The sequence below is a fragment of the Carcharodon carcharias genome, chromosome 18, assembly GCF_017639515.1.
Source record: "Carcharodon carcharias isolate sCarCar2 chromosome 18, sCarCar2.pri, whole genome shotgun sequence".
Classification (NCBI taxonomy): domain Eukaryota; kingdom Metazoa; phylum Chordata; class Chondrichthyes; order Lamniformes; family Lamnidae; genus Carcharodon; species Carcharodon carcharias.
Window position 1 is genome coordinate 36,729,774 of NC_054484.1, and position 25,428 is coordinate 36,755,201.

The window sequence follows — 25,428 nt, forward strand, 5'->3', positions numbered from 1 at the left end:
CTTAGTTAAAAATTGAGGTAAAGATTCCAGTAGCAGTGTTGCCTATCCACGAGAATATTGAAGCTACTCCTTGTCCAAATCCTGGCATAAGATGTGAGACAGTTGCTCCAATATCTTCTAGCTGTTGTGGAATTTTATTAGCTTCCTCCACTCTAGCTTCAGTTAACAATCTGTTTGATTGTTCTATAAGAGCTTTAATATTTTGATTTGTCTTCATCAAAATAATTTCTCTTTCCCTTGAGTGATTGACTAAGGCAGCTATCTTTGTACAATCTCAGTTGTACTCCCTGTTGTGATTTCAATGTTTGTAAAATTAACCAAATCACGTTGTAAATCTTGTTTTGGAGTCAATATCCAAGTCCTGATAAGAATGTGACAAGATTTATCTTCCTCGGATGTGATAAATATATAGGCTCCATTTCCTATTGAATATTTTTCTGAAATTCTGTTATCTATTCGTTTCATGAATACATCACACCCTGCATGATTTGGCTTTATCTCACAAATTTTTAATGGTAATTGTGTTTTGCAGTATTTAATTGAATTCTCCTTACATCTTTCTATGTTCCAGTAACTTTGTCTTGTTTTCTTACGTACTCTTTTTTGAGTTAATAAATTATATGGTGTTTTTATTGTTACCAAGGATTTTAAACCTGTTTGTTGTATGATTATGCCAAAAGAGATTGGTTCAAAAGAGTGCATGTACACATCTTTATTGTCATAAATTTCTGTCCAGAATGACAATTTTAAAGTGAAGCTAAAACAAGGACACACCTACGTTTGTATGTCTAATTTCATGTTGGTTTGATGTCTTTTTACTTCATATATCAAGGCAGAAGTTAGTAATTTTCCTAATGGTTTAGTGGCATTTAACCTTTTTTTTTGATAACCTGGGGTATTAATTCCCATAGCACTTTTCCCATTGAAAGTGTAACAAATCCCAATTTTAACTGAGTAAACACACTGGGCAAAATCTTCTGGTCGATGTGTGGGGGCGGGCTCGACATGCCAATGCGTAAAATGACGCGTGACGACATTGGGATGTACATCCCGGCATCATCGTGCTATTTTGTTTGGAGGCGCACGCTGAAATGTTAAGGGCCTATTATGGCCATTGAGAAATGAATTAAAGTCCATAAGAACACTGGCCATCTAACTTTAAGGTTGGTGGGCAGGTGAAAAGCACAAGCAGCCTTCACGTTTTTTCAGGAAACCTCTTCCAAGGGCGGGATGAGGTTCCCTGAAGCTTTTATAAAATAAATAAATAAATTTTCCCATCTTTACAAAGGTGTCTCAACTCATTTGACACAGTCACACGAGGGGACATGTTTGAATAAAATTTTAAACTGACTCTTCAATTATTTTCATATCCATTCAATTTCCCTGTGGCAGCTGCGTGCACCAGGGAGATTGCTGTGCTCTTTAACGCACATGCGTGAAGGAGCGCTGGCCCCAACTCTCCTTCCTGCCCCGCCTGCACAGGTAGCGATGAGCGCTACGGAATGCGTATTACGCTGGGCGGGCCTTAATTGGCCCGCCCTCGTAAAATGGTGGGGCACAGCCGATTGTGGGCAGTGATTAGCTCTGCTCCCGCCCAGCATGCCCGCCATAGGAAAAATCCGAGCCACTGTCTACTTTTTGTATTTCTAATAATGAACTTAGCTCTTGAAGTGAAAGTTCCAATCTGGCTACCAGAGTTTCTTTCTGAAATTCCAAATAATTTTTTAAACTTTTAATGTTGAAATCTTGATTTTCATTCCATTTTGCCAATTGCAATATTGTTTTAATTGAATTTTCAATGGCATTACGGTTTGTACACTTTTTGTTAAATAATTTTTTAAAGTGTAGAATTTCATCTACATTTGCTAATATGCCTGTAGCTAACTGATATTCAATTAATTAGTAAACTGGTAAAGCAGTTTTGTGTCTGCTGTATCAGTATCCAATCCAACATTCCTGTTCTCTTTGATCACAAATTTATCAAATTTTTGTTTAATTAAATCCCATCCTTGTAATTTACACAAGTAATAAAGTGAATAAACTTTTGCATGTGACCTTTTCACAGAGTTAGTAGGTTTGGATTTGTTGGACCATGGTTGATGTGTATTAGTTTGTAAGTCAATTTTACTGTGGTACAATGGTCCTTTCATAAAGCCATTAATACCTTTTATTTCCGATGTTTACCGTTTCTTTGCCATAGCATTCTTTTTCTCAATAACGCAATGAATTATATCTCTCCATGTGTTTTATATCTGATTTGCCACATTATATAGCATAGGAGGTCGTATTTTTGTATATAGGGTTAGAAAGGGCATTACACACACTTGATCTGCCTTTAAAAAATCTGCACTCAATTTTTGTTTTAGGTCATTCCGATACTTCCAGTCCCTTGGCAGGTGCTGTGCTTTCAGAGTGTGATGTGTGTTTACGCAATCTCTTAAAGCTGTATTCATTTCCAATTGTCCATCTGAATTCCAAGATCTCTCAAATTTTCTTTATACTGTTGAGTGGTACAAAAAACTGATTTTATAGGATTTTGGAATATTTAAATGGTTCCACAAAAGTTCTTGTAAATGTTCCCAACCCCTATATGTTCCTCCTTGTCCATTGATAATGATTTTATAAGTGGAATGAGGAGCAAAACGGTACAATGCTTGTTCCCATCCTTCAGTCCTATTTAAAGTTAGTGGTTTTTCACTGTGATCCCACAGACATCCTTCTTCATTGCCCTTTTTTGTCTTAGGTGGTTTTCTTCCCCTATCCTCTAACCCATATTATTAAATGACAATGTCCTAGATTTTCATAGCACTGTCTATATGGCAATTTCTTTGATAAATATTCAGATGAAAGATCAAAATTAGTTGTAGTTTCTCTAAGAGAATCATATAATTTTCTCAAATCCTCTTGCAAATTTTTCTTCCCTTCACCCGTTTGGATTCCCAATTGTTTGTTAACGATTTCTGAATCGATTTTTTAAAGCTATTGGCAAGTAATATGTTCCTTTGGTCAAGATTATTGGTGGTGGATTTCTTCTCCACTATATTCCATTTTTAAATCCTGTTATGGTATATTTTGAGTTGCCATAATTTTATTTTCAATTGATTCCTATCATTATCTGGATTTTTAAAAATTTGTTTTCTGTTATGTTTTGGGTATTTATTCCTGTATCATAAGTTCCATCTCTGTCTAGACTTCATGTACTTCTGGAATCTGTCTGACCGGAATATACATAAATAGTTTGTGTAGATCCATTGTTGTAGTCCTACTGGACATCTTTTTAAATTGTCTACTGATACCATTTTTGTAACTTTCTTGCCAGCTGGTTCCGTAGATTCAACCTCAACCCCTCTATCATTGGACTTTTACTATCTGCATTGGTCTTTTTTCACTTTGGCCTTAATGTCTGTGCTGGGTTCCTTTCTTGTACCTGTTCCCCTGTTTGAGGAGACCTGACCTTATTAGATAATATTTTCTGCCTTTGATGTTCCTTCTGTTTCTGTTCAGTTTCATGTGTCAATTCACTAACTTCCGGTTTAAGTTGTCGCTGTGCTTCGTGCTAGTCTATCCCTGTAATGTCTATAATTTCTAGACTAGTGTCCTGTGTGTGAGATGTGTTCATCTGTGTACCAAAAAGTAAATAATGTGAAGTTACAGGAGTTTTGAAGGCAGAGGTAGATAGATCCTTGGTAAGCAAGGGGGTGATAGGTTATCAGGGGTAGGTGGCATGCAGATTTTAGGTTACCATCAGAAGAGTCATGATCTTATTAAGTGGTGGAGCAGGCTTGAGTGGTGCACTCACCATGGCAACATCACTTGCTAACCAATCAGAATTCTCTTCACATACAGTATAAATTGTTGTCTTTCCCCTTATATTGGTATACTTGCGAGTGTCCTGAATAGTGCAAGCCGAAAAGCTTAGACGTGTCTCTTTTTTCAGCACTTACCTGTAATGGTGACTTTGCCTTTTTTCTCAGAATGGTTGAGAAATTTCAGCAAATCTTGAAAGTGAAAGTTCAATAGACCTGCCTGTCCAACCTTAAGGTTGGCAGGCAGGACGGGAGCCCAGGTGGGCTTCTGAGAAAACATGAAACCTCATCCATGGGTGGGATGAGGTTTCACGAGGGTATTGAAATTTGTGTTAAATGTCTAAATAAAAGAAATTGACATGTCCCAGTTCATGTGACAGTGGCACATGAGGGGACATGCCAATAATTTTTTTCTAGTCTTTATTCAATGTTTCAAACCTGAGCCGATCTCCCTGAGGCAGCACTTTGCCTCAGGAGGATCTGTGCACTCTAACACATGCATGCGCAAAAGAGCGCACTCCTGGCTTAGAAAATACTCCCCCCGCCTGCACAGGGAGTGCTTCCTGGCAGACCAACTGGGCAGGCCAACGTAAAATGGCGGCGCGCCCCTGACCAGGGTTGCCAATCGGGAACCCGCCCACCCGCACCTGCACATCTCCCCCCCCCCCCCCCCAATGGGGGGAAAATGTTGCCCTTGGTTTCTGTGTTGAGGCCGAGAACCTGACCTCGATGATTATTTCTTTTTAGGTTTTACAATTTGACTTTCTGGTTGAGTCAGGAGTGCGTTAGTCTGTGATTTCTTTTCCTTTGCAAGTGTAACATTCATTAAGTTGTGTGCCTTTTCAATAGTTCTATGGACGTGCTGTTTATCTTGTATTTGAGCTAACGCCTTCTCGAAGTCTAATTTTATTGCTGAATCCAAATAGCTACACAATAAGCTTCCATGGACTAATTCCTAAATATGGTCTGTTAAGGTCCTCCCTATTTCATAAGCCATAGGCAGTCCATGTTCATCTGTTATTTTTTCTAACATGATAGCTATCTCAGAAATGAGTGGCTTTCCATGTGTTTTATTATAGCTGTGGGCATAAATTGCCTCCCATGATGTACAGCTTTCTGTCTGGGGTACAGGTGTTGAGCCAAGAATTAAACAGGCCACAGTATTCAAGTATTCAGTTCAACATTGTTTTGCACATAGTTTAACTTTTATGAAATTCTATAACATCCACTCCATTTTTTTAATATTAGCCGTACCTTCTGGCTTCCCACAAATTTGATAAATATTTCGTAAATTTATTTGCCCTAATTTCTTGTGTATTTTAAAGTCAGTTTGGCTAAGATAAAAGGTGGCTGATTTATTTGCTAGCCATGTGTCCTTTTGAAGAGAAAGTTCAGCTGAATTAAAAACCAGCCTCCATTACACTTTTTTTTCTTCAAGAAAACACATTTCTTATTAAATTTAAAATCATTTAGGAGTATACAGGGTGGATATGGAGAGGTTGTTTCCTCTTGTGGCAGAATCTAGAACTAGAGGTCGCTGTTTTAAAAAATAAGGGGTCGCCTATTTAAACCCGGGATGAAACTAAATTTTTTCACTCAGAGGGTCGTGAACTCTCTGGAATTCTCTTTTTGAAAAGGTGGTGAACGTTTTGAAGGCAGAGGTGGATAGATCCTTGGTAAGCTAAGGGGTGATAGGTTATCGGGGGTAGGTGGGATGCAGACTTTAGGTTACCGTCAGAAGAGTCATGATCTTATTAAATGGTGGAACAGGCTTGACGGTCTGAATGGCCTACTTCTGCTCCTTGTTCATATGTTCTAGAAAAACCCCAGCTGCATGACATGCTTCCAACATTAAGCTACCTCCAGGTCTTCTGTATGAGCTGGCTCTGTGGCTATAAACCAGATACTGTAGCCATATTTCTAACTTTTTATGTCAAATTGCTATTTCCAATTATGTTTGTCTATTAATACTAATTAGTAATTAATATTTTAGCATTTTAGATTCCCCATCAACTAAGTGAGTTCTGTAACAGAAGAGAATCTTGGTGATATTTCATGATTTTTCTCTGTAATCTGGTATGTGGTTTCTGCTTTTTACAGACCATGGAACCAGTTAACAGCTGCTTGGCACTTCGACATTTAGATTTGTCAGACAACAACATTTCCCTGATAGGTGACCTATCAAAACTACTGTCTCTGCAGGTAAGATCTGCATACAATGCTTCATCATGATTAAATAAAAAAACAAATATTTATTCAGGACACTATAGAATCCTTTCTCTTTAAACTTCAATTTAACTTTACTTTTGATTCTTCCCTTCGTCACTTCATATCAACCACATTTTCCCAAATATAGAGGTGGCAGGGCAACCCACCTGTTCCAAGATTTCAGTCGCTGCCAATTTGAGTTGGGTTATTCAAGATGTGATGAATAATCCTGGACGCCTCTTCAGTGACTTGTTTATTTTCACTCCTGCCCATAAAAGCAGAGGTGGTCATCAATGTTCAAATATTTGGTTAGTCCCATGTGTCACTATTTGTCAATGAGCCATGCACGATTACACATTTGATTCAATTACAATTCAGCACACTTTGGAGGGAGTGAGCTTAATCCCCATAGGCAGGTGGAAATTGTAGAATTCTCCAACACTATCTTAACCCACCTGCTTCCAGTTGTTATGACGTGGCAGATGATGTGTGCCAGGCGGATCAAATCCGTGAGGGAAACTTGATCATACGGTCGCAATGATTTTGCAATTTCTATTTTATTTCAAGATGCATGCCCTGAATTCTGTAATAATAAATTCACCCAGGGATTTTTTTTTTTTACAAAACTAAACATTTATTAACAAAAGAAAAGATTTCAAGCACATGCATAGGTCTACAAATTACTAATATAATAATTCCTAAAACCCCTAACTAATCTGGCTCCCAGTTACACCTCCGTTAAGTCAACAGGAAAAACAAATAGATATATACAGACCCAGGCAAAGCAACACAACACCCTGGACAGTCACATTCAAAATGAGTTTTCTCAGCTTCGGTTCCTGTAGACAGCAATTTGATGCAAAGAAGCTGGAGGCTTTTCACACTTGTGTTAAATCTTAGACTGCCTTCTCCTTACACACAACCTCATCTTCTTTAAACATGTTCTCCCTTTTAATGCAAATTCCATTGTTACCATATGTTTTCGCAACTTTTACTTTTCTCATAATATAAATCTTTCATAGTACTAATTTTATCAGTAATCCTTGGGAAAAATAAACACACTATTTGGCTTAGCTTTTAGCTAGGTATAACATCTTACCATCTCTTTGAAATTCAGACAAAGCTAATTTATCTATAAATGTAAATTTTCCTCACACCTCAACATTCTAAAACTTCAGCCATGTTTACGTATTTAGCATTTCAAACCTACTTTCTTGTTTGATGACTCAAAAACCTCCAGACCAGTCGTCCAGTTCAATTAAACCCCCCCCTCCACCACACACACGCATACAGATACACAAGAGAAAATAATCCAAATCCCACTATTAACCCACTTTTACAATAAATCACTATTATGAAAATTATTATATTTTCATGACAGAGTTTTCATGGAGGTAGGGCTGGATCCATGAGTTAAGTGCATTTCCAGCACTGCTTGTGGTCCAGGAGGAGCAGGAATGCTTTCCCCATGTCTATAAGGCTTATGTCTGTGTGATTGGCTGACCCCTGAATAGATTGACTAGACTGTTTCCAGTGTGGATGTGTTGGTAATGAGGACATCAATTTAAGGCTGTTTAACATGGTTAAAAAATTGATTTCTTTGTTGTTGAAGACAATTTTTTTTGGTAAAAGCAGTTAGATTGCTGCTCAAATAAGAAAAATATTGAAAAGCATGGGAATCAGGAATCAAGCAGGGAAACTAGATTAGACTGGGTGGATTATGGGGAGAAAATATCAATGCAGTCGAACGCCTATCTTAGTGCTGTAATGTTCTGTGATTCTGTGGTTAGGATACTTTGAGGCATAACTAATGTAGAAAACCATTTTGTTTTTGGACAATGCTGATGATTTACCCAAAAGGCACTTACTGTAAGAAGAGGCACAAACAATGTCAGTGTTCTTCAGTTTCTTGCTCTTGTACAATTTATCACAAGGCCTTGTTGCAGCCATAGACAGAAGACAGATCAAAATGATTCAATTAATACTACTACAGTGCTGAATTATCATATGGATCTTTTTCTAAATTTCTACTTTTTTCATAAAGGACATCTCATGGTTTGTTTTCCATTTGAAATAAACATGGATGTCTGTCTATTTTTCTTGAACCAGCCATAAGCACATGCATTAGATAATTGTGGCCTATTTCTGTTCAAACAGCTATAGCCACCGCTAAGTATGTAGTTTGCTAGCTACCTATATAGAGATGGAGATGTCACCTTTTGTTCCTTGATTTCCCTAAAGTTACATCCTTCCTTCTGTGATGTCAAATCTAGGACATTGCATAGTAAACATTTAGGGCTGTAATTTCACCATGGGGAAATCATGTATTAGGTAGATTTAAAGAAAAATATTTCGTAGGTTGTGGTTGTTGGTGGCAAGGTCAGCATTTGTTGCCCATATCTAATTGCCCCCTGAGAAGGTGGTGGTGAGCCAACTTCTTGAATCACAGCAGTCCATGTAGTATAGGTACACCCACAGTGATCTTAGGAAGGGAGTTCCAGAATTTTGACCCAGCGACAGTGAAGGAATGGTGATATAGTTCCTAGTCAGGATGACGTGTGGCTTGGAGGGAACTTGCAGGTGATGAGTGTTCCCATGTTGCATCTGCTGCCCTTGTCCTTCTAGGTGGTAGGGCTCATGGATTTGGAAGGTGCTTTCGAAGGACCCTTTGTGAGCTGCTCCAATGCATCTTGTAGATGGTACACATTGCTGCCACTGTGCATTGGTGTTGGGAGAAGTGAGCCTTCACGGTGGTGGGCGAGGTGTTAATCAAGGGGACCTGTTTTGTCCTGAATGGCGTCAAACATCTGGAGTGTTGTTGGAGATCCACTTGTCCAGGCAAGTGGAGAGTATTCCATCACACTCCTGACTTGCCCCTTGTAGATGGTGGACAGGCTTTGGTGAGTCAGAAAGTGAGTTACTCTCTGCAGAATTCACAGCCTCTGACCTGCTCTTGTAGCCACAGTATTTATGTGGCTGGTCCAGTTCAGTTTCTGGTCAATGCTAACTCCTAGGATGTTGATAGTGGGGGATTCAGCAATGGAAATGCCATTGAATGCCAAGGGGAGATGGTTAGATTCTCCCTTGCTGGAGATGGTCTTTGCCTGGCACTTGTGTGGATTGAATGCTACTAGGCACTTATCAGCCCAAGCAGAATGTTGCCCATGCCTTGCTGAATATGGACATAGACTGCATCAGTATCTGAGGAGTTGCAAATGGTACTGAACATTGTGTAATCATCAGTGACCATTCCCATTTCTGACCTTATGATGGAGGGACGGTCATTGATGAAGCAGTTGAAAATGGTCAGGCCTAGGCTACTACCCTGAGGAACTCCTACATAATGCCCTGGGACACCGACCAGTGGAGAATTTTCCACCGATTCCCATTGACCTCAATTTTGCCAGAATTCTTCAATGCCACACTCGGTTAAACACTGCCTTGATGTCAAGGGCAGTCACTGTCAGCTCACCTCTTGTTTACAGTCATTTTGTCCATGTTTGGACCAAGGCTGTAATAGGGTCAGGAGATGAGTGGCCCTGGTAGAACCCAAACTGAGTGTCAGTGAGCAGGTTATTGCTGAATAAATGCTGCTTGATAGTCCTGTTGATGTCAGCATCCATCACTTTGCTGACAATCGAGAGTAAACTGATGGGGTGGTAATTGGCTGGGTTAGATTTGTTCTGCTTTTTGTGGATAGGACCCACCTGAGCAATTTTGCACATTGTTGGGTAGTTGCCAGTGTTGTAGTGTTCTGGAACATCTTGGCTCAAGGCGCAGGTATTTCTTTGGATCAAGTCTCCAGTACAATTGCCGGAATATTATCGGGGCCTGTAGCCTTTATAGTATCCAGTGCCTAAGCCATTTCTTGATGTCATGTGGATTGAATTGAATTAGCTGAAGACTGGCATCGGTGATGCTGGGGACCTTGGGAGGATGGTGAGATGGATCCTCTGCTCTAACTTCTGGCTGGAGATGGTTGCAAATGCTTCAGTCTTGTCCTTTGCACTCATGTGCTGGGTTCCCTCATCACTGAAGATGGGGATATTTGTGGAGCGTCCTCCTCTGGTTATTTGTTTAATTGTCCACCACCATTCATGATTGGATTTGGCAGGAGCAGAGCCTAGATCTGATCCACTGGTTGTGGGATTTTTAAAAAAATTCATTCACATGATGTGGGCTTCGCTGGCTGGGCCAGCATTTTATTGCCCATCCCTAGTTGCCCTTGAGAAGGTGGTGGTGAGCTGCTGCCTTGAACTGCTACAGTCCATGTGGTCTAGGTACACCCGCAGTGTATGAGGAAGAGAGTTCCAAGATTTTGACCCAGCGACAGTGAAGGAACGGCAATATATTTCCAAGTCAGAATGGTGAGTGACTTGGAGGGGAACTTCCAGGTGGTAGTGTTCCCATCTATCTGCTGCCCTTGTCCTTTTAGGTGGTAGTGGTCGTGGGTTTGGAAGGGGCTGTCTAAGGAGCCTTGGTGAATTCCTGCAGTGCATCTTGTAAATGTTACACACTGCTGCTACTGTGCGTCGTTGTTGGAGGGAGTGAAAGTTTGTGGATGTGGTGCCAATCAAGCGGGCTGTTTTGTCCTGGACGGTGTCCGGCTTCTTCAGTGCTGTAGGAGCTACACTCATCTAGGCAAGTGGGGAGTATTCCATCACACGCCTGACTTGTGCCTTGTAGATGGTGGACAGGCTTTGAGGAGTCAGGTGGTGAGTTACTCGTTGCATGATTCCTAGCCTCTGACCTACTCTTGTAGCCACAGTATTTATATGGCTAGTCCAGTTCAATTTCTGGTCCATGGTAATCCCCAGGATGTTGATCATGGGGGTTTCAGTGATGGTAATGCCATTGAACATCATGGGGCGATGGTTGGATTGTCTCTTGTTGGAGACGGTCATTGCCTGACACTTGTGTGGTGCAAATGGTACTTGCCACTTTTCACCCCAAGCCTGGATATTGTCCAGACCTTGCTGCATTTGGACATAGACGGCTTCAGTATCTGAGGAGTCGTGAATGGTGCTGAACATTGTGCAATCATCAGCGAACATCCCCACTTCTGCCCTTATGATGGAAGGAAGGTCATTGATGAAGCAGCTGAAGATGGTTGGGCCTAGGACACTATCCTGAGGAACACTTGCAGTGATGTCCTAGAGCTGAGGTGATTGACCTCCAACAGCCACAACCATCTTCCTTTGTGCTAGGTATGACCCAACCAGCAGAGAGTTTTCCCTCTGATTCTCATTGACTCCAGTTTTGCTAAGGCTCCTTGATGCCACGCTTGGTCAAATGCTGCCTTGATGTCAAGGGCAGTCACTCTCACCTCACCCCGGGAGTTCAGCTCTTTTGTCCATGTTTGAACCAAGGCTGTAAGGAGGTCAGGAGCTGAGTGGCCCTTGTGGTACCCAAACAGGGCATCAGTGAGCAGGTTGTTGCTAAGCAAGTGCTACTTGATAGCACTGATACCCCTTCCATTACTTTAACTGATGTGGAGAGTAGACTGATTGGCCGGGTTGGATTTGTCCTGCTTTTTGTGTACAGGACATACCTGGGCAATTTTCCACGTAGCTGGGTAGATGCAGTGTTGTAGCTGTACTAGAACAGATTGGCTAAGAGCGCGGCAAGTTCTGGAGCACAAGTATTCAGTGCTATTGCCTGAATATTGTCAGGGCCCTTAACCTTTGCAGTATACAGTGCCTTCAGACATTTCTTGATATCATGTGGAGTGAATCAAATTGGATGAAGACTGGCATCTGTGATGCTGGGGTCCTCTGGATCATCCACTCGGCACTTCTGGCTGAAGATTGTAGCAAATGCTTCAGCCTTACCTTTTGCACTGCTGTGCTGGGCTCCTCCATCATTGAGGATGGGGATATTTGTGGAGCTTCCTTTTCCAATGAATTGTTTAATTGTCCACCACCATTCACGACTGGATGTGGCAGGACTGCAGAGCTTATACATGATCCACTGGTAGTGGGATCACTTAGCTCTGTCTATCACTTGCTGCTTATGCTGTTTGGCATGCAAGTAGTCCTGTTTTATAGTTTCACCAGGTTGACACCTCATTTTTAGGTATGCCTGGGTCTGCTCCTGGCATACCCTCCTGGACTCTTCATTGAACCAGGACTGATCCCCTGGCTTGATGGTAATGGTAGAATGGGGGATATGCTGGGCCATGAGGTTACCAATTGTGTTTGAGTACAATCCTGCTGCTGCTGATGGCCCACAGCGCTTCATGGATGCCCAATCTCGAGTTGCTCGCTCTGTTCAAAATCTATCCCATTTAGCACAGTGGTAGTGTCACACAATACGATGGAGAGTATCCTCAATGTGAAGGTGGGAATTTGTCTCCACAATGGGGACTGTGTGGTGGTCACTCCTACTGGTACTGTCATGGACAGATGCACCTGCAGCAGGCAGGTTGATGAGGATGAGCTCTTGTTGGTTCCCTCAGCACCTGCCGCAGACCCAGTCTAGCAGTTATGTCATTTAGGACTCGGCCAACTTGGTCAGTAGTGGTACTACGGAGCCACTCTTGGTGATGGACATTGAAGTCCCACACCCAGAGTACATTCTGCGCCCTTGGCACCCTCAGCACTCCCTCCAAGTGATGTTCAAAATGGAGGAGCACTGATTCATCAGCTGAGGGAGGGAGGTGGTAATCAGCAGGAGGTTTCCTTGCCCATGTTTGACCTGATGCCATGAGACTTCATGAGGTCCGGAGTCAATGTTGAGGACTCCTAGGGCAACTCTCTATTGTATACCACTGTGCTGCCACCTCTCCTGGGTCTGTCCTGCCGATAGGACAGGACATATCCAGGGATGGTGATGGTGGAGTCTGAGACATTATCTATAATGTATGATTTCGTGAGGATGACGAGGTCAGGCTGTTGTTTGACTAGTCTGTGAGACAGCTCTCCCAATTTTGGCACTAGCCCCCAGATGTTAGTAAGGAGGACATGCTTAGCTTTGTTTATTGCATGCTGCTTCTGCTGTCTGACATGCAAGTGGCCCTGTGTTGTAGCTTCACCAGGTATTCCTAGAGCTGAAATGAAAGCAGAAAATGCTGGAAAAACTCAGCTGGTCTGACGGCATCTGTGGGGAGAGAAACAGAGTTACTGACTCTTCAGAGCTAAAGAAGTAGAAACCTAATGAAATTTATACTGTTTAAGGCATCTGCAGTATTTTGCTTTTATTCCTGGAGCTGTTCCTGGCATGCCCTTCTGCACGCTTCATTATGGACTATGAAATGGACTGCAATCAAACCATATGAAAGAAAGAAAAAGTTTTTATTTATAATTGTCTTTCATGACCCCAAGAACTTTACAGCCACTTAAATACTTTGTTATTTTCATAATGTAGGGAAACCTGGCAGCCAGTTTGTGCACAGCATTCTAATTGTTGTTCGTTGAGCAATAAATATTGCCAAGGACACTTGGGGTTTACTCCCCTCTCTCTAATCTCCTCCAGCCCAACAACCCTCAGCTACTTGCACTCTTACAATTTTGGTCTCTTGAACATCCTCAGTTTTTATTGCACCACCATTGGCAGCCTGGTCTTGAATTGCCAAGGTCCTAAACTCTGGAATTCCTGCCTAAACCTCTCAACCTGCCTACCTCTTTTTCCTCTTTTAGGACACTCTTTACGACCTACCTCTGCTAATATCTATTATTTAGGCCTTTCCTTATGATAAAGATGCTATATAAATACAAGCTGTTGATGCTGATGGAGTGAGACGCATTTGTTGGCCAAGTTGCCCTTCTGTTTCTTCAGTGACTTTTCCATATAGCTGCTGATCAAGTCACTGGTGAAAGATGAAGGCATAATCCTATGTTTCACCACATGTGGCTGGCCCTATACTTTTATTTTAGAACTATGCAACATTTTTATCCCATACCACATTTTTTAAAATTGTGTATGATGAATGCTGTTAGAACTAAACCGACTGATGTTTTCTGGTTTGCAAAATGCTCCTGAGTTTTACAGTTGAGAAACATGACTTGTTTTTAACTTTATTTTTAACTTAACAGATACTGTTGTTGCATGGAAATACTATCACCACACTTCGGTCTGCTTCCAGTCACCTGCCACCAGGTTTAAACATCCTCTCTCTAGCAGAGAATGAGATTAGAGATCTAAATGAGGTACACTGTGTTTGATTTCATGACAGTAACAATACCTAAGTGCATAAATCAAATTGTTGTGCAGTGAATATGTATCAGTAATGTGAAGTATAAATATCAATTTAATTCTACTTTTTCATTCTAAAGCCAAACTTTTCTCTTCCAAATGAAGCATTATATTATAATGAATAATTTTCCTTACACTTTCTTAAATCACCTAATTTCTCTTAGGTTTCTTACCTGGGGTTCCTTCGTGAGTTGGAGCAGCTATCGATTATGAGCAATCCATGTGTGATGGCCACACCCTCCCTTCCTGGATTTGACTACAGACCATATATTGTCAGTTGGTGTCTAACCCTGCGGATTCTTGATGGTTATGTAATCCCACAGAAAGAGAGGTAAGTGAAAATGTAGATTTTTGTTGTTGAATTATACGCTAAATTTACAAGATATGCCTCACCCTGGTTAAAGTCAACTCTTCACTGGAATAGAAATACCTGGAAAAACTCAGCAGGTCTGCAGCATCGGCGGAGAAGAGCACAGTTGACATTTTTAGTCTCGAAACGTCAACTGTGCTCTTCTCCGCTGTGCTGCCAGAACTGCTGAGTTGTTCCAGGTATTTCTGTTTCTGTTTTTGTTTTGGATTTCCAGCATCCACAGTTCTTTGCTTTTATGTCTTCACTGGAATGTCTGTTAAACATTAATGTTGTGCTGCTGAAATATGTTACATTTACTTTTGATACCAGTGTTTGTGTCATATATTCTTAGGTTTTTTTACTTAAGTGATTAGATGCAGCATTAAGGTTTGCCACTGGGCTCCAATATCAAAGGAGTCCCCAGCTACACCTATATAAGCTGCTTTTGAGAACCAAGCAATGCTGAATTAAGAATAGGATCCGGTTATAAACTCTCATTTGTTAGAAACTGAATTGACAATGAGTAAACTCATTTGCTTAGCATTATTAAAATGTTAGAGATCTCCATTAATCTAGATTTGATTCAAATCAAAGATTGAGAGATGATGTGGTTATATACAAATTCACTGCTCCATACAGATAAACCTAATGTGCATATTTCATTTTGGTTTGCTGTCTTCACATCAAAATTGTCTTGCGGTGGGTGGCCTCTCTGCCCCTGAGCCAGAATCAGGGCCTAGGCAGCTGAAGGTATGACTACCAGTATAGGAATGGTTAAAATCAGAGATGTGCAAGCATCCAGAATTAGATGTCTGGAGAGTTATGGGGCTGTAGGAGATTATACAAATAGGAGTGAGACCATGGAAAGATTTGAATACAAGGATGTGTTTTTTAAAATCAGGGCTTTGCTTGGCTGGGAGCCAATGTAGGTCAGCGAACCTGTAGGTGAACAAGACTTGGTCCAAGAAAGGACACGGGCAACAGACTACAATATAGTGTGAGATCGTGCAGTGTTGATTCATTTTTGATGACCTCAAGTTTATGGAAGGCCAATGAAGAGCGAGTTACACTCATGTCTAGGCATGACCAAGGGTTTCAGCACCAGATGAGTTGAGGCAGGAACAGAGTCTGGTGATATTACGGAAGTAGAAATCAGTGGTCTTGGTGTTGCAGTAGATATATAGTTGTAAGCTTAACTTGGGTTCACATATGACACCAAGATTGCAAATAGTCTGGTTCAGTGTAGGCTTTTGTGAGCATTACTGCAGATTGATGTACTAAGCCATTCTAGTGCGTGCCCATATCACAGTAAAGCACATGTACAGCAGAAGTATGTATAATCATACAAAATGCATGGTCCCTTGGAAATGTGTGTTTTTCTGATGTGTGCTTGGGAGAAAGTGAGAGAGAGTGCTACAGAATATTACAGGAAAACAGGTGAGGATAAACATTAAATAACAGATTCCTAATCTTTTACCTATCCTGCAGAAACAGACTGAACATTTTTTTCATTCTTGTGATGTGGGTGTCGTTGACAATACCAGAATTTTTTGCCCATCTCCATTTGCCCTGATAAAATGGTGGCGGGCTGCTTTTGTGAGCATTTAAATTGTTTGGTACCAGCTTAATAATTTGTACATGAATGCTTTTCAAAAGAGCTGAAGTGATTGTTCAGTTATCCTTTTTTTTATCTCACACCTCGATACTACAGTTCTTCAAAATATATTGTAGCCAACCGTGTACCATGTGAAGATATTCCACAAGCTGCTTACATTATAAAACGCCAGAAGAGGGTAACAATATGGGAGTGGCCTGGTTAACTTACTGTATAACATTATTTGAAACTTTTGTTTTGGTTCAGCCTCAAAGCAGAGTGGCTTTACAGTCAAGGGAAAGGCCGATCATTTCGACCTGGTCAACACGTGCAGCTGGTCCAATATTTGGCCTCAGTTTGTCCTCTCACTTCAACTCCAGCACTACAGTCTGCAGAGGATGCTAAACTAGAAAAAATTCTCAATAAACAGAGGTAAAAATAAGCACCCAGCACCAAGTTTCTTGCATTGATTTGTACAAAAATTGGATGGCCAGATTTTTTTACATTTTACTGTAAGGGGGTATATTTGCACACTGAATTTGCTAATGTTTTATATACTGGCATTGTCAATGATGTGTGTGTATAACATCTATATATTTTTTATATATATATATATATATATATACACACACACACACCTATACATTCAGGCACATGCATACATCTATATATACACTCCCATCTAAAGCACATTCTGCTAGCACGTTTTCATTGCATCATGGCTTGTAAATAATCGTGCTGCCTCCATTTTCATTTCAGTGCGATTATTGTGCATGCGCCAAGAACCATGTTGTAACTCTGCATTTTCAGTCTGTTTTCTTAAATACACTGTTACTTTGCTCATTCCCTCTCCCCACTCCCTCCCATTCGCCACATCCCTCTTCCAAGCCCATGGTGTGAGCAAAGGGTCGGGAGGGGGAAGTAGCATGAGGTTTGGGAAAGGGGTGCCGAACAGGAGATAGAGCAAGCAAGGCGGTGAGAGGAGGAGAGTAAGGGGGTCAGGAGAGGGAAGCGGATGGCATGAAGCAGTGAGAGGGAGGGAATGAGGGGGTCTGGGGGAAGAGGTGAGTGGGAGAGAGTGAAGGAGTCAGGAGAGGGAGGAAGTTGCAAGGGCAGAGAGGGGAAAGCAGCAAATGGGAGGGAGTGATGGGTTTGGAAGGGTGAAACGACAAGCAGGAGGGAGCGAAGGAATCAGGAGAGGGAAGCAGCCAGTGGCAGGAAGTGGTGAGCAGGAGGTAAGTAGAAAGAGTAAAAGTTATTAAGAGTAGTAAGCTGAGAGAGGATTTTGGGACACTTGGGCTCAAGGCAGCCAATAGGTTTTTTAATGTAAAAACTACAAGTCAGGAACGTAACCTACTCTTATTACGTGGTTTCTTATAGGAAAGTAATTTTAATTATTTAGCATGTTTTCTTTTAGCACACTTTTTTAGGAACACATTAGGTGTGCTAAATGAGGGATAGGTGTAGGTTAGCGGGCACATTCATGGGCAGGTCAATATAGAGGCACATATGCAATATCTCACTCCAGAATTTGAGTATATAATCTACATTGACCTTTCAGTACAATATTGTCAGAGGCCTTTTCATGAGATGTTAAAGTAGATATTAAGGATCCCATGGTAATATTCAGAGAAGTTCAGACATGTCTTATCTAAAAAAAAACCTTGTTTTCGCTTTGCCTGAAAATGGGAGCAAATAAGATTTTTCAAACACTTTTATGGAATATGTTTGGGCACTGTCAGTTGGTTGTTTTCTACACTAATCTACAACATCATGTTCCACCGCTTAATATTATGAAGTAAAACTGGTCGAATGTTAAAGCCATTTTGATGGCTTTAACCTTTAACCTTTTCCGAGCCCATGTCACTCTAATTTTTCACGCTCCCTCACTCACCTTCATCAAGCTCATTTCCATTAGACCCATCTCTTGCCTTCTCAAACCCTTTCAGCTTGGCTTCTGACCAAGCAGTTAGCTCACCATGAAATATGTCTGCTAACATCATCAGTGGCAGCTTTTCATCAGGCTCTGTCTTTGTTCTTCAGAAAGCCATTTTGCCCCTCTTGTCTTTGCAATTACAAAACCATCTTCAAATTATCTTTCCTTTCTAAGGTTTGTGACTGTGCCTTTGCCAACCAGCCAGCTTGTGCCAAAACCTCGCCTAAATTTCTATCTATCTATAGGACCAAAATTAACCAGGTCAAAGTCATTATCAACATCCTTTGGTGACTGCAGCCATGGTATCCCCCCTTGTCCTCCATAAACTCGCAGTCAACCATCTTATTCTCCTGCATCTCATCTGCCCTGCAGTCCACCTGCATGGCACTGTCCTTGCTTGTTTTCACTTTTACATCCTGTTTTAGCCAATATATCTCTACCTTTGCTTAACTTCATTTCCTTATTTGCATGGTTCCCCTTCACAACTTGAATCATGGGTGTTGGACCAGTTTCCATATGTATGCTAAAGAAACCCAGCTCTACCTCTCCACAATCATTCTTAGTAACATGATTGCCACAGTGCAGTCCACCTGTTTATCCAATGTTATGTTAAAAATAAACAAAACCAAAGCCATTCTATTCAGCTCTTGCCACCCGAACTTAAAATGTTAGTTCCTGATTCCATCCTCCTGGCCAGCGACACACTTAGACTGAATCTGACAGCTTCTTCAGAGTTTAATGACTGTTGGAGATTTCAAAAATATTTATTTTATTTTTACTTTTATTTTCTGTCTTTTATCTCTCCCTTAATCCCATCTTTATTTCCCTTTTTAGTTTGCATTCATTCATGATTTTACAATTAATTAAATATTCAAATTCATACTTCCCGGTTTAGACTCTGCTTGTCTGTGAGCACTCGTCCATCTGTTTGAAGAACCGCATTGAGCTTACCCTGCTCATGTGCTACAAATCCCCTTTGGAGGGCAGCACTTTGTAAATGATCTCTTGTGCAGCAAGTTATGGCTGCCAAAGCCTGCTGTTCCTTTGTTGCTGATTGCATAATCTGGGCTATTAAGTTGTTCATGGATCCCCCCTCCTGTATTCTCATTCAGACCTAAGTGTTAAGCTGCTGTTTGTTACATCCAACCTGCTCCATGTTGAATGACAGAACCTTCTCCCAGTTTAGCCTCTCATTCTCTCAAAAATCCTGTTGGCCCTATAGGACCGTTCTTAAAACTTGCCTCTTTGTGTCATGCCTTCAGTCACCTCCACTAACACTTTCCCATCGCTAGTTTGTGTTCGTTGGTACTTTATTGAGAGTGTAATATTAATTCAAGTTGTTGAGTATCTCGTTCATTGCTTCTTGTGGGATGCAAGCGACTGAAGGTAAAATATAGGGAAATTTTGTTTGCCCCTAATCTATGTTCTCTACCTGTGTACTGTATACTGAGGTAACATTGGAGATCATTGCCCTGCAGAAGAAAACCTTCTACAGCACATTAAAATTAACTAGCCAGAGTTTTACAAACTTGAGAAACTAACTGCAGTGGCACTTAAACATCTTCAAATTTAGATGGCTCTTACAACAGAAATGTCCCTCGACGTGCTACGCAGCTGGATGCCAAGGACAGACAGTTCCTGAAGGCTAAAATATCCAGATAGAATTTTTTTTATTCATTCATGGGATGTGGCCTTTGCTGGCTAGGCCAGCATTTATTACCCAACCATAGTTACCCTTAAGAAGGTGGTGATGAGCTGCATTCTTGAACTGCTGCAGTCCATGTGCTATAGGAACATACACAGTGCTGTTAAGTAGTTCCAGGATTTTGACCCAGCGACGGTGAAGGAAAGGCAATATATTTCAAAGTCAAGCTGGGAGTGGCTTGGAGGGGAACTTCCAGATGTTGGTGTTCCCATGTGTCTGCTACCCTTGCTTTTCTAGATGGTAGCGGTCATGGGTTTAGAAGGTGCTGTCGAAGGAGACTTGGTGAGTTCCTGCAGTACATCTTGTAGATGGTACACATTGCTACCAACTGTATGATGGTGGTGGGAGGAGTGAATGGCACCCCATCCACAAACAATCAAGTGGGCTGCTTTGTCCTAGATGTTGTCAAGCTTCTTGAGTGTTGTTGGAGCTGCATTCATCCAGGCAAGTGGTCAGCATTCCATCACACACCTGACGTGCCTTATAGATGGTAGACAGGTCTTGGGGAGTCAGGAGGTGAGTTACTCACTGCAGGATTCCAAGCCTTTGATCTGCTCTTGTAGAACTATGACTAGTTCAGTTCCTGGTGAATGGTAACCCCCAAGATGTTGATAATGGGGGAATTCCGTGATGGTAATGCCATTGAATGTCAAGGGGTGATGGTTAGATGCTCTCTTGTTGAAGATGGTCATTGCCTGGCACTTGTGAGATGCAGATGTTACTTGCCAATGGTTTGAAAGCTAAGACATCCAGAAAATGGTTTGAATATTAAGGCCCATTTATATCAAACTGTTGACATCAAGTTTTTTCCAGTCCTTCCAATTGCAATCTGTGGAGACTGCACTGAATATGAAATCAATGCAGTTTTGGAATTGTGAATAGAATAAATTTGGCTTGCTTTTCATTGAGTTATTTATGGCACAGAAAATGCTATTCAGCCCATTAAGTCCATGCCTGCTCTCCATGGAGCAAGCAATCCAGTCAGTTCCACTGCCCCCCGCCCTACCCACCCATCCTTTCCCTGTAATTCTGCAGACTTATTTTATTTTCTTCAAGTAAATCTGCACTTCAAGTGCCCATCCAATTTCCCTTGGAAATCATTGATCGTTTCTGCTTCCACCTCATAATGTTCCAGGCCGACACCACTTGCTGCATTTAAAAAAGGAAACTTCCTCCTCACATTCCCCTGTATTTCTTGCCCAGAACCTTAAATCTGTGTCCCCTAATCCTTATCCTTCCATGTACTATCAGCTTATGGGAACAGATTTTCCTTGTCTATCTGATTCAAACCTATCATAATTCTGTAGACCTCTTTTCAAATCTCCCCTCAATCTCCTTTGCTCCAAGGAGAACAACCCCAGCTTTTCCAATCTGACCTTGTAACTAAAATCCCATTGCTGGAACGATTGTGGTAAATTTCTTCTACACCCTTTCAAAGACCCTCACATCCTTCCTAAAGTGTGGTGGTGAGAATGGACGCAATACATTTGAGGCTTAACCAGAACTTTATAAACATTCAATATAACTTCCTTGCTTTTGAACACACTACCTCTATTTACAAAGCTCAAGATCCCAAGATTTTAGGTCACTAATTTTGTTTTCTTTTGTCACTAGACTTCACCAAATGGAGCTGATGGAGAAGTTCCAGAACAGCAGCCATATTCCACAGTCAAGTCCAACCCAGGAGCTGTCATTTCAGAGTGAACGTAACAGCCTAACACAAAATTCCAGTACTCATAATGTGAAAGGTGGGAAGAAATCAGGACTTTACAAAATACCTTTGTTGCAAATAACAGGTGATCTAAAACAATTGACGTATGGCTGAAAAAAAGAGACATTTTTGTTACAATAGGAAAATGGAATGTATTTCTGGAGTACATCTAGGATAGTTTTCTTAATCAATATGTTGCATATCTAATTTCTTTCTACTGTTCAGATGTCTCCATAAAATTATAGTACCCTATCATTCTTCAACCCAGACCATATGAGCAGTGCCACCATGAATGAAAATCTATCCTTTCTTTAGCTCTAATTATGTTTATAATTAGTAATTCTACTTCCCTTTTCTATTTCTTTCACATGAAGATTTTATAGTCAGGAATGTACAGTTCCCAGACTTGGTTTGTTTTTCTTCAAAGCTACATATATCAAATTATCTTAATAAATGCCTCTGGCTCCTCATCTTAACTTGTAATGCTTTGCACAGTCCCATTTGAACTATGTACATAAGCGGGAATGTGTTATGCATGAGTGGAATAGGATACTGAACAGTTTTTTGTTGTTGGGGTAACTGAGGTTTCTGGAAGGTGGAGGATAGGAAGTCAGCCAGCAGGGTATTGGAATAATCGATAAAAGCAAAAAACTGCGGATGCTGGAAATCCAAAACAAAAACAAAAATACCTGGAAGAACTCAGCAGGTCTGGCAGCATCTGCGGAGAGGAACACAGTTAATGTTTCGAGTCCGAATGACCCTTCAACAGAACTAAGTAAAAATAGAAGAGAGGTGAAATATAAGCTGGTTTAAGGGGGGGTGGGACAAGTAGAGCTGGATAGAGGGCCAGTGATAGGTGGAGATAACCAAAAGATGTCACAGACAAAAGAACGAAGAGGTGTTGAAGGTGGTGATATTATCTAAGAAATGTGCTAATTAAGGGTAGAAAGCAGGACAAGCAAGGTACAGATAGCCCTAGTGGGGGTGGGGTGGGGTGAAGAAATCAAAAAAGGCTAAAAGGTAGAGATAAAACAATGGATGGAAATACATTTAAAAATAATGGAAGAAGGTAGGAAAAGAAAAATCTATATAAATTATTGGAAGAAAAAGCGGGGGAATCGGAAAGCGGGTGGGGATGGAAGAGAGAGTTCATGATCTAAAATTGTTGAACTCAATATTCAGTCTGGAAGGCTGTAAAGTGCCTAGTCGGAAGATGAGGTGCTGTTCCTCCAGTTTGCGTTGAGTTTCACTGGAACAATGTAGCAAGCCAAGGACGGACATGTGGGCATGAGAGTAGGGTGGAGTGTTGAAATGGCAAGTGACAGGGAGGTCTGGGTAATGCTTGCGGACAGACCAAGGTGTTCTGCAAAGCGGTCACTCAGTTTGCGTTTGGTCTCTCCAATGTAGAGGAAACCACATTGGGAGCAACGAATGCAGTAGACTAAATTGAGGGAAGTGCAAGTGAAATGCTGCTTCACTTGAAAGGAGTGTTTGGGCCCTTGGACAGTGAGGAGAGGGGAAGTAAAGTGGTAGGTGTTGCACCTTCTGCGGTTGGAATAATCGAGATTGGAGGTGACAAGTGGAAACCAGCAGATGGGCTGGCACTTGGATGAAGTCAGGTGGTGTTACAGAGTGAAAGTAAATGACCTTTGTGATGGAGAGGATGTGAGGTTAGAAGCTCAGCTTTTGGTTGAATAATAGGTTGTGAACCGTCTGGTTCAACTGAGATAGTTGCTGGAGAGTGGGATAGAAAATAAGTAACAAGGTGCAGAAATTGTGACAGAGGCCAAACAAGAACACAATCCTTGCAGCACTCCTAGTCACAGCCAAAGACGATGGCTTCTCTGTTCCCAATATTTAATTGGTGGTAATTGAAGCTCATCCACGATTGGATGTCGTGGCAAGCAGTCTGGCAGCGGAATGATTGAAAGAGGTGATGGAGAGGTAAATCTGAGTGTCGTCAACATATGGAAGCTGACTTCATGCCTTTGGTTGATCTTGCCAATGAGCATTATTTACCTGAGGAATATGAAGGGTCCAAGGATAACTCCTTAGAGACATCAAAGCTAATGGTGCAGGTATAGCAAGAAGAAACATTGCTGGAAATACACTGGCTCCGATTGGATAGGTAAGAGTGAAACCAAATGAGGGTGTTTCCCTTGAGCTGGTCAATGGAAGATATATATCAGAAGAGGATGGTGTTGTTGACCATGTTGAAAGCACCAGAGTGGTTGAAGAGAAGAAGGTATGGTGCACCATGGTAACAGAGGATGTCTTTTGTATCTTTAATTAGGACTGTTTCAGTGCTGTGGCAGAGTGAAATCACGATTGGTGAGATTCAGGCATGGATTTGACAACAAGGACAGGATTTCAGAGGGGAAAGGAAAGTTGGCACTGGATAGCGGGGCCAAAGACTTTTTCTTAAGGGCGGTGGGGGGTAATTGCAATTTTAAATGTTGCAACTATGAATTGTATAAGGCATTTGATAAAGTGCTGTATAATTCTAAAGCAGAAAATAAATAATATTAAAAAGAATGTAGCAAAAAAGCAATGAAGGACATGTAGTTGATGACAAGAGTATGATGCTTCTCATAGGGCATGAAAAGGATGTGTTGCCAGAGATCACGGGTAACGGTTATTGGCTTAGTACATGGAGGAGAAGAGTCAATTCTCTCTTCACTCTAAACTCATTTTATTCACGTCGTTAAATTATTTACATATAGCTTATACGTCTGGTTAAATATAGACATGCAGTTTTCAGCAGGTTATACAGTTTTATACCTAAAACTAGGATCTAAGTGCACACCCACTAGGTTTCTCTGACACTCCCTGAGTGGTCACAGAATATAAAAGCTAATACCCGAAAAGGAGAGCTGACGCTGGCCAGGCTTTCCGTTCTCTCTCTCTTGCGTCTCTACGTTGCTGACATAGGTTCTTCTGCTTCTGCGATGGTTGGTCTTCATAATCTCGCTGCCCCACGCCCGAAATACTCTCAGTATTATACTGAATCGTATCTCTTCAAGCTGTGCTGTCTCTCTTCCCCTTGGTTTAAGCCTGCTTGCCTGATCTGTGGCATCTTCTCCATTGGCTCTGTTCCAAGACTTGCAGGATTAGCCCGTTCCCGCTTTTCTAAATAAGGACTCATTACATTTCCTTTGTCTTCAAGACAGTCAGCTACTTCAGAACTGGTTCCAGCCAGTTCGGACCCAGTGACTGGAGTCAGGTTTCAAAATTACTCAGGCCAGCGACTGGACTCAGGTTACTTCAGGTCAAAAGTTCCTTTTGTCTGTGTCTGGCAGTTCAGCTGCAGCCGTTGGCCAACAGATGGCTTTGGACCATTTGATGTTCAGCTGTAAGAACATCTAACTTGATCCCCAATAGTGTCTCCCAATGATGTCAAACGGGCACCCTGACAGCAAAGAGAAGTTCATGTGATTGAGTGAAGTTGCAGAGAGAGAGAGCTGGGTGTCATCTGTTTACGTGTGGAAACTGACCCTCTGTTTAGGGATGCCACCAAAGGGCATTGTGCAGATGAATATGATCAGGGAACCGAAGGTAAATCCCTTGAACTCTGGAAGGTACTGTGCAGATACAGAAGGAAAAAGCATTGCCAGAGCTGTACTGGGTGTTTAGGGGCATGTAGAAATGAAGTACCCAAGGACAGTCTCACCTAGATTATAGTGAAATATTAGGACGATTTGACTGTGGTCAGATGATCTGATAAGCTACTTATCCAGTCAATTGTGTATAAAATTTCCAGTCTGTACACTGGAGTGAAGTTTGAGACCCTCAGTATAAGTCCGTAACCATGTTTTCTTTCTTTCTTTTTTGCCCTTAAGCAGGTGATGATGAACCAACTTCTTGAACCGCTGCAGTCCATGTAATGTAGGTACACCCATGGTGCAGCTAGGGAAAAAATTCCAGAA

General features: G+C 41.4%; 1 protein-coding gene across 2 annotated transcripts in view; it reads left to right on the forward strand.

The window, feature by feature from the left end:
• Positions 1-25,428, forward strand: part of cep97 (centrosomal protein 97) — an 80,970-nt gene that overhangs the window by 19,892 nt on the left and 35,650 nt on the right. Inside the window, exons 4-8 of one of the 2 annotated variants that reach the window (XM_041210572.1) lie at positions 5,907-6,008; positions 14,048-14,161; positions 14,372-14,538; positions 16,418-16,582; positions 21,406-21,539. In XM_041210572.1, the coding sequence (XP_041066506.1) occupies positions 5,907-6,008; positions 14,048-14,161; positions 14,372-14,538; positions 16,418-16,582; positions 21,406-21,539 (682 nt within the window). The remainder of the gene's footprint in view (positions 1-5,906; positions 6,009-14,047; positions 14,162-14,371; positions 14,539-16,417; positions 16,583-21,405; positions 21,540-25,428) is intronic. The other variant, XM_041210573.1, reaches the window with a different exon arrangement.